The sequence below is a fragment of the Leopardus geoffroyi genome, chromosome D3 (genome assembly GCF_018350155.1).
Source record: "Leopardus geoffroyi isolate Oge1 chromosome D3, O.geoffroyi_Oge1_pat1.0, whole genome shotgun sequence".
NCBI lineage: Eukaryota > Metazoa > Chordata > Mammalia > Carnivora > Felidae > Leopardus > Leopardus geoffroyi.
Window position 1 is genome coordinate 24,829,727 of NC_059339.1, and position 14,682 is coordinate 24,844,408.

The following is a 14,682-nucleotide window of genomic DNA, read 5'->3' on the forward strand; positions in this document are numbered from 1 at the left end:
CCGGGCCACTGCCGCAGTGTCAGGATCCCCAGGCCTGGGCGCCCAGGGGGCAGCAGGCAGCCGCGTACTGGCTTCACGCCTTAGGCTTTGTGTGTCCCCAGAGCCACCGGGAGAGAAACCGGGGCTGGCCCCTGCCCCTGCCCGGAGTGGCGCTTCACTCCCCGTCGCCCTTGCAGGTGGAGAAGTCCCTGCAGCGCATCCAGAACGGGCAGCGCAATGCCATGTACACGTCCCAGCAGAGCGTGGAGAACAAAGTGGGCGGCATCCCCGGCTGGCAGGCCCTCCTCACCGCCGTGGGCTTCCGGCTGGACCCCCCTGCCAGTGGCCTGCCCGCAGCGGTCTTCTTCCCGACCTCCGACCCGGGCGACCGGCTCCAGCATTGCAGCAGCACGATCCAGTCCCTGCTGGGTGAGCCTCACGGTCCCTGCATTCATAGGGATGCTGGCTCTCACAGCTGGAAAGGAGCGAGTATCCCAAAACATGGCAGGGTCGCAGACACAGACCTCTCCTCACGTGGAAGAGATCTGAAATAGCAAAGCATTCTCTGCCCCAGCAGGGCACGGCCCTGGCTCTGCCTCTTCCTGGAGTCACACGGAGGAAGGCTGGGCGGACAGTAGCTGCCTTAATATTTCATTGGCAGCTTCGGATCTGACAGAGCTGTGTGGCCAAACCCCAGCATCAAGCAGGCTGCAGGCGCTCAGGGCTGACTTTTGTGTATCACTCAGAGGAGGTGATGCTGCCTGAGCCAGGGCTGGGATCCCAGGAACGTGACCACACACCTGGAGGATTGCAGTGGGGGCAGGACTGGCCTTTCTCTGAGTCCCTTCTCTCCTTTCTCAAGTCAGACATAGACCCACATGCCTGGCTGTCCCACGCTTTTGAAAATGCCACCGACGCAGAGCGTCTCAGGCTCTTAGCCTGGGGAGGGCTGTGAGTGCAGAGGCTCTTCTGGGTAACACGCACCTTCTTCTTGGTTTAGGTCTGCCCAACCCTGCCCTCCAAGCCCTCTGCAAGCTCATCACTGCCTCGGAGACTGGCGAGCAGCTCATCAGCCGGGTGAGTTGAGCTAGCTAGGGCGGCTGAGCCCAGGCCTGAGGGCTGTGCCAAGCTGGAAAGACGGGGTGATTTGGCCCTAAATAGGAATCTGCAAGTAACACTGTCTTTTGCTTTTTTCAGCCTTTGGGATTAGAAAGAAAAGGCGAGGGCTGGGGGTGAAACGGCCCTCCAGGCATGTGCATGCACAGGGGGCAGATGCTTGTGCTGTCCTCTCTGGGCACTGGGTTCCGAGAGCAGTAAGGCATCAGAGGATGCCTAAGGGGCCCCTGTCCCTTGCAGTCTCAGGCCATTTCCTGAACTATTCAGTGGCCTCCTGCACCTTGTCATCCCCGACCGCCAGCTTTTTCTGCTGACAAGTGTTAGAGCCACATTCCCTCAGCCAGCAGGTGTAGGGCTAGCCTGCCAGGTCCACTACAGGTGTCCAGATCAGAGTACGAACCTTGCCTGAAACAAAGTAGCCACAGCCGTGAACACAAAGTCAACTCTAATGCAAGATATTGGTTAGCAGGTTTTTAAAAATGTGCTTTCTTTGAAGGGAACGTAGATCTAATTCAGCAATCAGGAAGAGTCTAACTCTCAGTATCATGTAGGCCCTTCCCAACTTGGCCTCAGAGCTCCTGACCTTCCTACTGCCAGTGAGGGTCTGGAACAAGGGGAAGAAGTGACATGGTGAACCCCAGGGTGATCGCTGTGTGTGGGAGGGCTTCCAGATGATATAGCGACCATGAATTACACAGGACAGTTGTCTCTGGTCATCTTGTAGTGTAATAATTTGGAAAAACAATATATATTATTTATCAGCTTTCATATTAGATGTTAATGTTTCTGTGCAGAAATAAAGCTGTTCTGTCTAGGATTAACCTCTGAAAATCTGAGTGCCTGGAGCCCCCCACCTACCTGGGGTTGTTTCCAGCCCAGATCTGGAACACCGTAGCTCAATGACATGGCCCCTTCTTTAGTTCCTGCTTGCTCTGCAGTAAGCGTGTTACATCTCCTTGTTGGAGAGAATCAGGAAGGCACTTCTAGAATGTCCTGAACCCAGGAGGGCTGGAAGCCTGTGCTCTACAAGAAAGAGAACTCTAGAATTACATCTGCAGGGCAAGGCCGAGTCCCAAAACCCAGCTGCTTGATTTCTTGCTTTGGGTGGCATCACAGGGACTTTCTGCCTCCTATCCCGCTGGGCCCCAGGCACCATGTCCGGGGCTGCCCCCCATGGCGGGCAGACGGTGGATATTTCTTGAGTCACTCTGGAACCACGGACGTTTCTAGAGTGGCCTATACATGGCCTGTGCACCCCCTCCCCCCGCCTCCCACCCGAGTCCTGCCTGCCCTGCTCCTCTCCTGGCAAGGAAGGGCAGGGCCTGGCTACCCCTGACCGCGTCTGGCCTGGTGTGGCTGTTTGTTTTCCTGTGTGTCCCTGCTGACTCTCGCTCCTCTCCCCTCCCGGTCAGAGCCGCGGGCCTGGTGTGGCGCTTCCTAAAGCAGTAAGCAGCTCGTGTTGCATAACAACCTGTGCTTGAGTCTAAACTCTCTTCTTTCTCTCTCTTTTTCTTTCTTTTTCTTATAATCTGCTGGCCGAAGGCTGTTAAAAATATGGTTGGAATGGTGAGTAACTACTTTAAGTAGCAACTGTTGTCAGGTGAGCCCCTGCACCCGCCACCCCCGCGTCCCCCGGGCCCGCTGTGAGCTCAGGCGCACGTGCTGTGGGAGCCCCGTGCACCTGCCCACACGTGCCCCGGGCTGGGCTGACCCCAGCCGCTGGCCACCACCTCGCGCCACTGCCCTCTTCCTCTGCTCTGGCTCCCCCTTTCCTGCTCCACCCTTCTTGTGTTCTTGATTTGACCTCTCAAGCTCCACCAGAACAGCAGGGGCGGAAGTGACTTTAAGTGACCCTGACCCGAGTCGCCACGGGCACTCGAATGGGTCGTGTGGGTTCTTCTGTGAGCGCTAAGGCTCTAGAACATACCTTCACCATGTAACTCGAGATCATCAAGAGGGTTCTAATAAAGACTAACGAGGGGGCCGGCCAGTCCTATAACCCACCCCTCTTCTAGCCCCCGAACCCCAGCACCAGTGCGCGGAGGGAAGAGGTGCGTCTGCCCTGACCTGTGACCCCCCCTCCCCTGAGCCTCCCCAGAGGAGCCAAGACGGTAGGCGTGAGGTGCCATACAAGGAACTTCCAGTGCTGGGCACGTGTGAGGTCTTTAGGGATGACAGCACCAGGTGACGCAGAAGTGATACAGGGGACAAATCGTAGGCGGGCTGGAGGGGACAGCGGCGCTGGGAAGCGCGGGGCTCACCTGTTCTTGTCCCTCAGCTCCACCAGGTGCTGGTTCAGCTGCAGGCGGGCGAGAAGGAGCAGGACTTCGCCTCGGCCCCCATCCAGGTGTCCATCAGCGTCCAGCTGTGGCGGCTCCCGGGCTGTCATGAGTTCCTGGCGGCTCTAGGTAGGACGGGGCACCCTTCGCCCACGTCTTCACTCCTGTTTTTTAAAACCCTGTTTCTCCCAGTTTCTATTGGGGAAGGCTGGTAGATTCTTAGGGGTCTTTGTGTTTTCTTAGCTGTTTTGTTATGTAAAGATGGTTCAAAGATTCCAGCACTTTAGCCCAGTTTCCAAACGGCCCTCCAGCCTGGTTCCATCTCCCCTACCTACCTTTTGGTCTCATCTCTCATTTCTAGCCATCATCTTAATATAAACGCGCTAGCTTTCAGCACCACTGGGGATCAAGCCATGATTAAAAGCTAAAGAAAACAAAGTCACAAAATAAGGGTTTTAGGGTCGGTGTCTATCCTACTGTTGAAACTCCGTTAGATTTGTTAGATTTGGTGCTGGGGACCTAGAACTGCACGCACCAGGATTCTTGTGCACCCAGATGCTTTCTGTTCCTTTTGTGACACTGTAACATGGCTGAGGCAGCTTGACATCATTGCTCCTTTACTAGATGTGTTTCTGGATGCGAAAACCACAAGAGGCTGCAGGCTGCTCTCCTGTCCCACTTAAGTGCCTGTGTGATTTGCCCGGGAGCCAATCCCGCCACCAGCTTCTCTGCGAACGCCTGGGTCCTGTGAGGCAAGGTGCTAGGCTCAGGGGGTGCAGCACTGAGCAGAGGACCATGCGCTCCTAGAGTTGTCAGCCTGGTGGGCAGATATGGTAGACACTTGGCCTAAGGGGAGCACCTTAGGTCACAGGCAGAAGCATTAGGGTCCTAGCGATGGCTGCAGGGGTAGGAGGCAGGGAGGCAGGTGGGTGTGTTCAGGGGGAAAGACCCAGGCAGAGGGAAGAGCCATCGGTGAGCATATGTGTGAGGCACCCATGCTGGTGCAGGAGGCACAGGGACAGATGAGGCCACGAGGCCACGGGAAGGCCTTTGTCTGAACCTGAGGGAGTGGGGGTTCCGGAGGATGACACAGCTTCAAGTCACTGTCACGGGGACCAGGCCATCCGACATGGCAGAGCAGCCAGTCCTTAGGCAGTTTTCTTCTGCTTGTGAAACCTGGATATTCAGCATAAGGCCTCATTTATAACCCATTTTGCAGGTGACCTTTCCCGGCCTGCCTCAACTTAGGGCTGGCTCCATTTGCTTTTTTTGTTTTTTAATTATTATTTTTTAATGTTTATTTATTTTGAGAGAGAGAGGGAGAGACAGAATCCCAAGCAGGCTCCATGCTCTCAGCACAGAGCCCGACGCAGGGCTCGATCTCACGAAGGGTGAGATCATGACCTGAGCCAAAATCAAGAGTCGGACGCTTAACCGAGCCACCCAGGCGCCCCTGGCTCTGTTTGCTTTTAATGGGGGAACCCCCAAAGCCCCATAGGGACTCTGAATCTCTATAAGTCAGTGCTCTGACATCCTTTATGATTTGTACTCTTTCTGTGGACTTAAAGCACAGTCTTCTTGGTATAAACATAGCAAATTAATATCTAAGTAAATATAGTCAGTAGCAGTTAGCCAGGTCCACACTCAGGAGGAATCTCGTTTGACCTCTAAGACAGGCCTGTCCCTGGAGCAGTGACACAGGACCCAGGTGAGGGAAGACGGAGCCAAGACCTTTCTCTATAAAGGAAAAGCTGTCTTCCTCACGCAGGGCCCACACCTCCTCCCTTCAGTGTGGGTCTGACAGCCAGCCCTCCTCACCGGTGAACTGGATATTTCCAAGTGGATTGTTAGCTCTCCTCGGTGTTGGGAATTGTGGGTAATTTCCTACTTCCTGGCACTTTCCAAATCCACTGATATTCAAGGGGCAACCCAGTGTGCCTGGACTGGGACCGGAGAAGGAAAAGTCTCTGCAGGCTGGGCATCTGGACAAGTGACTCCCTCACTCTTGAGGGCTCTGAGGCACCGGGTGCCCTCTTTCCAGCCCTCAGCACCCAGCAGGAGCCATCACAACCCATCACAGGGCTGTTGGCTATTTACTTCAGTGCTGTCGGAGGAACCAAGTCACACCATTCTGCCAGAAGTAGAGGTTTCTAACCAAAATCTTACATTTAATATGAATTAGTTATTCGCCCTGAAATGCTGAGTTCTCAGAGACCTTCCTGCTGCTTCCAGGGACTGTTTATTTCTGAGTCCAGAGGGGAAAATGTCTCAGAGCAACCGGAAGGCCGAGGTAGCTCCTCGAGTGAACCCAATTCCCAGAGGAATTAGCGCCAGACCCGTATCAGAACCCTGGAGTAAGAATGAAAACGTAGACACCCTTCTGCTTTGGCGAACACTCGGCCATGACATGCACAGCAGGCAGGCTACGGCAGATTGTACGTCAGAGGAGGGAAGGGCCCGGGATCACAGGTGCCTGTCCCCTGGGCCGTCGGCACCGAGCGCTTCCGCGGTTGCAGGCGGCGCTCAGTGATCCGCTGCGGGAGGCTGGACGCGGACGTTGAGTGCTGAGGGCTCCGCGGGCCCTACGTCCTGTCTGTGCACACAGCCTTTGGCCACGGCGTCTGCGTTTGGCTCCTTCTTCCCGTGCGCCTCCCAGGGAGAAGTGCGCCGGGTGCCTTTGCGAGGTCTCTAATAAGTCTCCGTGCGCTGGTGGCAGCTCGGTAGCTCGCCTCCTGCTCGGGCGGCTCCCGCCCTTTGCTGTGCCCGCTCCACGTCTCAGTAGAGCCGTTGGTGTCAGGGAGCGGTCCCCCTGGACTTCAGCAGAACAAACAGAGCGCAGTCCCAGTGGGGTGGCTCGGCCCAGAAAGCAGACGCTCCGTCGTCAGGCGCCGCTCGTTTCCACGCCCTTGGTGGCAGACGCTGAGCACGTGTGAAGACACCGTCCCTGCCCTTAAGAAGCCTCCACCTTCCCGGGCACCAGCTTTAAGTGTTGGACCCCGGGCCGAATGGAGTGGCCGGTTTTTGTCCCTCTTCAAGTCTTTTTTAAGTGCACGGTTCTTGGAAGGAATGAGCCCGACTGATTGGGACCAGGGGCTCTCGGGAACACAGCTGAGGGCGGGAAAGCTGCCGGTGCTCCAGGACGGGCAGGAGGGAGGGAGCCAGGCCTCCATGTGCACACTCTGCACTCAGCGGGGCCCCGCACCTGTACCTGGGGCCGCCCCAGGCTGGGCGCTTGCTGAGGGGCCCGCGGGGCTTCCCGTGAGACCGTCCAAGGAGCCCCACGGCTCTCAGCCTTTTCCAGACGTGGACTCTTCCCTACGGAAGCAGATGTTTACATTCTTTGCTCCCCTAGGGTTCGATCTCTGTGAAGTGGGTCAGGAGGAAGTAATCCTGAAAACCGGGAAACAAGCCAACCGGCGAACCGTGCACTTTGCCCTGCAGTCTCTGCTCGCGCTCTTCGGTAAGCGCCTCTCCCCCACCGCCCCCTCCATGCCGCCCCCCGCGCACCCGGGGTGCAGATGCCCGTGCCAGCCTGGCTGCATCTTGGGAAGGGAAGGAAAAGTGAACATGTAGTTTTGGCATAAGTGTTCGGAACTGTCCAAAGGTGGTCAACACACCAACTCATGATCACAACACGTGGTAGAGACAAGGTGTCACCTAGCGCGGTGAAGATGACACGCAGAGGATGGGACGAGATGGGGTGGCAGCCGCTGACTTAGGGGGGGCGGGTCCCAGTCATTCATGCTGGAAGCAGCTTTCAGTCCCCTGGGGGCACTCTGCCTGCCTGCCACTCTCAGAGGGTGGTGCTGGCTGCCACTCAAAGACTGGATGCTGGCAAGGATGGTGGCCCTGGTCTGAAGGCAGAATCAACGGGATCTGCTGAAGGGTGTATGTCACAGGAAGGGAGGGTCGCAGGCAATACCTTGTTTTGGGGAACAAACGCCACCTTTTGCTGAGACCTTGGAAGTGGCAGGAGGAACGGGCCTGAGTTCCATCTTGGACACGTTCAGTTCTGAAATGGCCATTAGACACCTGTGCCGACGGCTGGTTACAGGAGTCTGAAGTTCAGGGAGAGGCCGGCGGGGAGAGGACTGTGTCCTGTGATCACTCTGGGGTTCACAGTTTGCAAAGACGAGGAGGTCCCGGGAAGGAGTGGTCAGTGAGGGCAGGGAGCGACCAACTGTGAACCCGGGCAGTGAACAGTGGGTGTGGCAGCACGGATGCTACCGGTGACGTTTACAGGAACGAGGGAGGGCAGAGGTTCGAGTGGAGGGGGTTGGGGGCGGGGGGAAGAAGGGGCTAGGGGAAGGGGGAGGGAGGAGGAAAGGCAACGCAGAGAGAGAGTGTAAATGACCCTGAGGAGGCTGCTGGAATCCAGAAGGTAGTGGCTGTGGGTTCAGGACAGGGGGCAGCACAGATGGCCCACCGGCCCCGCTCGGAGCACGAGCCACGACACTTACCCTTCCCGGCGGGACCTCGTTCCCCAGGATTCCGGGGTAAATTTAGATTGTGTGCACGCAGCACATACACAGCCCCCAGCTAGCTCCTGCGCGTAAGGGGATGCTTGTGACCTTGAAAAAAACATCGAAGCCACAGAGAATTCTAACTGCCCTCTGGGCACTTATGTCTTGTCTCAGATTCTACCGAGCTGCCCAAGCGCCTCAGCCTCGACAGCTCGTCCTCCCTGGAGTCTCTGGCCTCGGCCCAGTCCGTCTCCAATGCCCTGCCCCTGAGCTACCAGCACCCGCCCTTCTCCCCCACCGGTGCGGACAGCATCGCCTCGGACGCCATCTCCGTGTACAGCCTGAGCTCCATCGCCTCCTCCATGAGCTTCGTCTCCAAGCCCGAGGCGGGGTCGGAAGGCGGGGGCCCCCGCGGCCGGCAGGACTACGACCGGTCCAAGAACGCCTACCCGCAGCGGTCCACCCTGCCTCGGGGCCAGCTGTCCCCCCAGACCCGCCCTGCGGGCGGCAAAGATGAAGAAGAATACGAGGGCTTCTCCATCATCAGCACCGAGCCGTTGGCGGCCTACCCGGAAAACCGGAAGCTGCGCTTCTCGCCGGATCACAAGCAGTCGCGAGTGGGGACGGCCGGGGGCGTGAAGGTTTCGGTAAGCTCCAAGGGCAGCGTGAGCACACCCAACTCTCCGGTTAAAATGACTCTGATTCCCAGCCCCAACTCTCCCTTCCAAAAGGTTGGAAAACTAGCAAGTTCAGACACGGGAGAATCGGACCAGTCGAGCACAGAAACCGACAGCACCGTGAAATCCCAAGAAGAGAGCAACCCAAAGCTCGATCCACAAGAGTTGGCCCAGAAAATTCTAGAGGAGACGCAAAGTCATCTCATCGCGGTGGAGCGGCTGCAGAGGGGCGGCGGCCAGGGCAGCAAGAACAGTCACCCGGAGGATGGAGGCGGCCCCGGGCCCAACGGCGGGACCATCTTCAGGGCGTCAGAGACCAGCGCGTTCAGCAGGCCTCCCCTCTCGCACCCCAAGGGTCAGCCGTCACCGGTCGCTGCTAAACCAAAGCCCCCAGCCAGAAGCTCGTCCCTCCCCAAGGTGAGCTCAGGGTACAGCAGCCCCACCAGCTCGGAGGCGTCCGTCAAAGACAGCCCGAGCCAGCACGGGGGTCGGCCGTCGCCCGGCGCGGACTCCCACACCTCCCTCCCTGACCAGCCTCTCTTTAAACTCAAGTACCCCAGCTCTCCTTACAGTGCTCACATTTCCAAGTCGCCGAGGAACGTGTCCCCCAGCTCCGGCCATCAGTCTCCTGCCGGGAGCGCGCCGTCCCCGGCCCTCTCCTACTCGTCGGCCGGTTCTGCCCGCTCCAGTCCCGCCGACGCCCCCGACATAGACAAACTGAAGATGGCAGCCATCGACGAGAAGGTGCAGGCCGTGCACAACCTGAAGATGTTCTGGCAGAGCGCACCCCAGCATTCCGCGGGACCAGTGAGAATATTCCGGGGCCCCCCCGGGACGATGACTTCCAAAAGAGACGTCCTCAGTCTCCTAAATTTGTCTCCTCGGCACAACAAGAAGGAGGAAGGAGTGGACAAGCTGGAGCTTAAGGAACTGTCCATGCAGCAGCCTGGAGAAACGCCACAAAAAGCGCCTCCCAACGGCCACTGGCGCACGGAGACCACGGCCCTGGGCACGCTGCCCCTGCCCGCCGGCCCGCCCGCACCGGCTCCTGCCCGCCCTTTCAGACTTCCCTCTGGCAACGGCTACAAGTTTCTGTCCCCGGGGAGATTCTTCCCCTCCTCCAAATGCTAGAGCGCGTCTCACAGCCGCGGGGGCTCGGGCTGCAGCAGCCGCGGAGACAGGCGCATGCTCACGGGCCCACGCCCGCACTCTGAGAGCGGTGGCCCCACCAGCCACGTCTCGTTGGGTGCTCCCTCGGGGCGTGGGCCGCCGCCACACCCCCCACGCCCCCATCCACGCGGCCGGCGGCCACCCTGGGCCAGAGCCACCACAAGCCAGAACTTCCCGTGGTGTCGGTACCGGAGGCTCGTGGAATCTTCTACATGCTTCAGCCAATGTTTACCTTGAACTCCCTGCTTCTCATCTCTGATGTGACTCTTCCACAGGATTTTTTTTACAAAACGGTCATGGTTCTGGGTGGGGAGAGGAAAGGGAGCACATATTTTGCTAAGAGGCATATATGCAGTACCTTTTATACACAAATACAAATAGAGCTTTTTTTTAAGGCTTTCAGGTGCTGGTTGGGGGAGGGATATATAAAATCTAAGTTGAATTCTACATGAAAGTGTGATATTAGCCAAAAACAGAATGGTTTTTAAAATGCCAATGATTTGTAATTAAACTGTAGCAATTCTGGTCGAATGGTCGCATAACATCACAGTAGCAATGCAATAAACTCACTGTCCAACAGCACTTCCGTCCTGAACTCCACAAACGTCCTTGGGGCCCCACTGTCAACCAAACTTGAATTTTCTAAAAAAATTTTATGTAACTCTCTTCTCCAGGCATTTTAGAACTATGCAATTGTGATTTAAAAATGCAACTTTGTGCTTTGAAAACATTATTGACCTTTTTTGTACATGGATAAACAACTTGGTTTTATTATCGATAGTACTTTGCATTTATAGCTATTATTTTTAAAAAGCTCAAATTTTTTAAAATGTCAAATTTTGAATACTCATCAGTAAGTAATTATCAAGTTTGCGGGGGAGGGGGGAGGTTGAAATTATTCAGTTTCCTTGTAAGCAAAAAAAAAAAAAAAAAAAAAAAAAAAAAAAAAATACACAGCTAACTAGATTTAACCAGAATGGAACTTCCAGCTCCTATTCCCTTCGGCAGCTGCTTTAATTTTATTCTCTTTCCCCAACTCCAGGCCTCTGCCACCTCTCCCATCTAGAGCTGTTCCCGGGCTCCCGCAGCCCCAGCTCCCCATGTCTGTGAGCGGCACCCTCGGCGTAGCGGGGACCGCCCCCTCCCTCCCCCACGTTACACTTTAATGTCCACGGCCTAAGAAGCAGGGCGGGGGGGGGGGGGGCGGCTTTTGCTGGGATTTACATCCAAACGGTTGCTGAGCAGGGAAATAGACATTCCTGAAAGTGTTGTCCTGAACAAACAGGGTAGGCATCTCCTGCAGCCGTGACCTTACGCCCAGGTTCTTGTCAGCAAGGCTGTGACAAAAGACGGCCTAGGTGGGGGTAAGCATTGACTTCTAAAGAAAGAGACGAAATGCTAAAAATCACACTAGGACTAACTTTAGTTGGAGAATTTGAATACACCTCTTTTACAGAATTCTAAAATTAAAATCCTCCCGCCCTCCCCGTGGGGAGTGTCACACTGAGGTGGGCGGCCGCTGGGCCCGCAACTCCTGGAGTGGATGTGAGAGGCGTGGCGGGAGGGGCGCCAACATTAAGACCCCCAAGTAGAGTCTTTAGCCTCAGGTAGGATCTCACTTTCTCAGCACACACTGACCGCTTGCCCTGTCACTCGGTGAACCCTGTAGAGAGGGAAGGAGACCATTTCCTCGGCGCGTTACTCCCCCCTGAGCCCCATCATAGGGCCTTTTTCGCCTTCACCCCCGACAGACAGCAAGGGTGTCCCGTTCGCGCCCTGACCCCGACACTGGAAGACAGACACTTCACGAAGAAGCAATCACGAGGTTCTTGGTGTCAGGAGGGAAAAACCAAACGGTAATAGAAGTCCCAGAGTAGCCAATGAAAGCAAGTTCATAGCACTGTGCATTTAGATAGTGAAATCAGGTCCCCACAACAAACACAACACCTCAGAGTAAATTTCTGAATCCCGATGTAGATAGTCAGGCGGTTCCTTTCTTAGCCATCTCCGCCCTTTCCCAAGTGCCGAGCGGCCCCGGAGGACCGGCCTGGGGTGTGTGCTCCCTGTGTGAGCACACGCACCCCCGTCCACCTCCAGTGCACGCCCCCTACCACCCAGACCGCTTCCCGTGGTGATCGAGCCGGCTAGGAGGTCTCGTGGACCCTGACCTGGCGTTAGTCGTAACCACACTATTGTTTTGGGTTTCGTGTTGAAAAACCAAATGGTGTACGTGACCTTTTTTTTTTTTTTCTTGTCCTAGAGATAAGCTTCAATGAAGGAAAGCTTAACATGATGAAACAATAAGGACCAATCTAAAAATCACTGTAGAATCGCCACTTGCTTATGTTAACTGTCTTGGTGTTTTCTTTATGAGTGAAATGGAAGTCAAGTCACAGGAGATTTTTCAGGCTCCTCCACAGGAAAAAAAAAAAAAAAAGTATGCACTTAAAAGTTATGTGAGACTGTATAATTCACAGATTTCTTTGTACAGATCAGGGGTTCGCAGACCGTGACCCACAGGCTGAATCTGGTCGGAGGCCTCGTTGTTTATAGCCATGAGATAGCAATGGATTTCACATGTTTAAATAGTTATAGAAGTACCTCCATAATATTCTCGATTTTGCCTCTTGGCCCACAAAGCCTACCATACCGGATGCCTGACCTTTTAAGAAAAAGTTTGCTGACTCCTGGTGCAGGAGACAGAAAACACAATTAGAATGTTTTGTTTCTACAGTGTAGGGAACGTGAGTGTCGAGTCGTGGATAAAGTTGGCATGCATGGGAACCCTGAGCCATGGGGTAGAAGCAAAGGACTCCCGCACAGTCCGTGGCTCTTTGCCCCGCTTGGAATGATTCAACGGCTGTGGGTAAAATGAACAAAACCATCTTTTCCTTACCGTGGGCAGAAAGCATTGGATACGTTTCGTTTTCAGCTCAGGAAACTGGAATGTCCTGCCCCCGTCCTCCTCCATCAGATGCAGATACACTGAGCACAAGCAATAAAATCTCCCTCCTTGGCATGACCACAAAGCAAGGGGTAGATCCCATCTGAATTCTCACCGGTTGGCGAACTTGTTAATAACCAAGTCGAAACACCAGGACAAAATGAGCTACTGAAACTTAACGTTTTGATGCGCCTTAGCGTGTAGTGAAACGAAAATGTTGTCACTTCATCCTGTTTGAAAAACATCGTGGTCCACTCTGATCCTCGCTGGGTCTCAGCAGGACACACTGTCCTTGTCCTGCTCTGCTGTCCCAGTGAATCTCGGTAAGTGGTCATGGCAGCAAGTCCCCAGCACACGCCCGACCCTCCCCCCCACCCCACCCCCACCTCCGACCCCCCTGTCGCCACTTGGTTAGTTACTGCTCAGTGTGGAAGAAATAGGGCGCGGTACTCTGGTTGCTTTCAGTAAGGAGGCAGAGGGTGAAAACTGTTGTCATTTTCATCACATATTTTGTTGTTTCACCTGAAAGGATTGTTCACGTGGTTTGTGAGCTGGGCCCTTGCTTGTCACGGTTCTTTCAAAGATGTGAGGACACATGCGGTCACCTCTCCCCGCCTCAGACGCCTTCCCCGCTTGGCACTCGCCCCCCACCCCCTTGTATGCCGTGTTAGCCATCCTTGGCCTAGATGGACTTTTTTTTTGTAAATTACAGTTTCCAGATGGCATTAAACTTTTTATATTACGAAATTTACCATGTAAAAAGAACTTCATATTTTTATTGAGATTGTTAAGGCACTTGGCCTTCCTTTGTGATTTCAGTGTCTATTAAAGCATGAGTTCCCACGGTTTTAAGTGCTGTGTCTGAGTCACTTTCTGCACACATTCTGCGCTTTCCAGGTTTCCTTGCGGGACACAGAATGGCCCTGGGTCGTTAACGAGCAGTCTGTCATTTTGGAGTCCTTATAAATACACTGTAGCCTCACGTTTGCCAGGAGGAGAGCCCAAGAGGGTGCACAGGACCTGCCGGTGGGTGGTGAATTAGAAGACTGAACGCCTCTGATCCGTGATCCCAGTCCGAGGACCAGAAAATTCCACAGTCGCGGACGTGTGCTGACAAACAGAGTTCACTACCACCAGACCCCTGTAACTAAAGAAACTTCCAAAGGAGGTATTCCAGAAAGAAGGAAAACAGTCCTACCTGTAAACGTCTGAGAAGCAGGAAGGAAGTGTGAGCAGCGAAGTGAGTGTGAATAAATTAAAGACAAATAGTGATTATATAAACATTACCATCTTATGCGAATAGCAACAAAAAAAATATCGGGCAATACTATGTAACACATGGATGTTAAAGTGCTATAGGTTGTTTGGAAGAGAAGAAAGCATAGACTATTTTTAGAGTAAGTTAAACACATGCTAGACACACAAATAGAAACAGAGGATTGTACCAAACTAGTTAATGGAGGAAAAAAATATTTTTGTTACACGTGCTGCCAGAGGGAGCACAGAAAAAAATACTTTTAAAACTTGCTTGATCTAAAGGAATAGAAAAAAGAGAACAACAGAAACCATTTTTTAAAAGCAGGACAAACATAAAGTAAGATGAAAGAAAACTACTAGCAATAAATGTAATCGAATGAACTGAATTTAACAATTAAAAAGGAGAATGGGGGTGTCTGGGTGGCTCAGTCAGTTAAGCATCCAACTTTTTTTTTTCTTTTTATTATTTTTTTTAATGTTTATTTATTTTTGAGAGAGAGAGAGAGACAGAGCACCAGCTGGGTAGGAGCAGAGAGAGAGGGAGACACAGAATCGGAAGCAGGCTCCAGGCTCTGAGCTGTCAGCACAGAGCCCGATGCGAGGCTCAAACTCATGAACTGTGAGATCATGACCTGAGCTAAAGTCAGATGCTCAACCGACTGAGCCATCCAGGCACACCAAGCATCCAACTTTCGATCTCAGCTCACCATATCATGATCTCACGGTTCGTGGGATCAAGCCCCACATTGGGCTCTGCACTGACAGCATGAAGCCTCTTTGGGATTCTCTCTCCCCCT

The 14,682-nt window shown here is 54.2% G+C and overlaps 2 protein-coding genes across 6 annotated transcripts in view; one reads left to right on the top strand and one right to left on the bottom strand.

Annotated features, from left to right (window-relative positions):
- The window catches only part of TTC28 (tetratricopeptide repeat domain 28), a 638,834-nt gene extending 625,354 nt beyond the window's left edge, over window positions 1-13,480 (top strand). For 3 of the 5 annotated variants that reach the window (XM_045459312.1, XM_045459314.1, XM_045459315.1), the window contains 6 exons: window positions 177-408; window positions 980-1,056; window positions 2,638-2,661; window positions 3,374-3,503; window positions 6,727-6,834; window positions 8,012-13,480. In XM_045459312.1, coding sequence (XP_045315268.1) covers window positions 177-408; window positions 980-1,056; window positions 2,638-2,661; window positions 3,374-3,503; window positions 6,727-6,834; window positions 8,012-9,645 — 2,205 coding nt within the window. In that variant the 3' untranslated portion in view covers window positions 9,646-13,480. The remainder of the gene's footprint in view (window positions 1-176; window positions 409-979; window positions 1,057-2,637; window positions 2,662-3,373; window positions 3,504-6,726; window positions 6,835-8,011) is intronic. The other 2 variants (XM_045459313.1, XM_045459316.1) reach the window with 1 other exon arrangement.
- On the bottom strand, window positions 5,488-6,717 carry LOC123588404. The gene is made up of 2 exons (XM_045459317.1): window positions 6,296-6,717; window positions 5,488-6,249 (listed from the first exon to the last, which is right to left on the bottom strand). Exons 1-2 carry the CDS (start codon window positions 6,542-6,544, stop codon window positions 5,815-5,817), a joined length of 684 nt encoding a protein of 227 aa, XP_045315273.1. The 5' UTR covers window positions 6,545-6,717; the 3' UTR covers window positions 5,488-5,814.
- Window positions 13,481-14,682: the final 1,202 nt, after the last annotated feature.

Bases quoted from the DNA above. Each gene is read 5' to 3' on its own strand.
- LOC123588404 (XM_045459317.1), bottom strand. From the start codon at position 6,544: ATGGAGGCCTGGCTCCCTCCCTCCTGCCCGTCCTGGAGCACCGGCAGC. The intron at 6,250-6,295 runs AGCGTCTGCCAC...GCCTGACGACGG, and splicing joins CGGTGTCTTCACACGTGCTC to AGCGTCTGCTTTCTGGGCCG.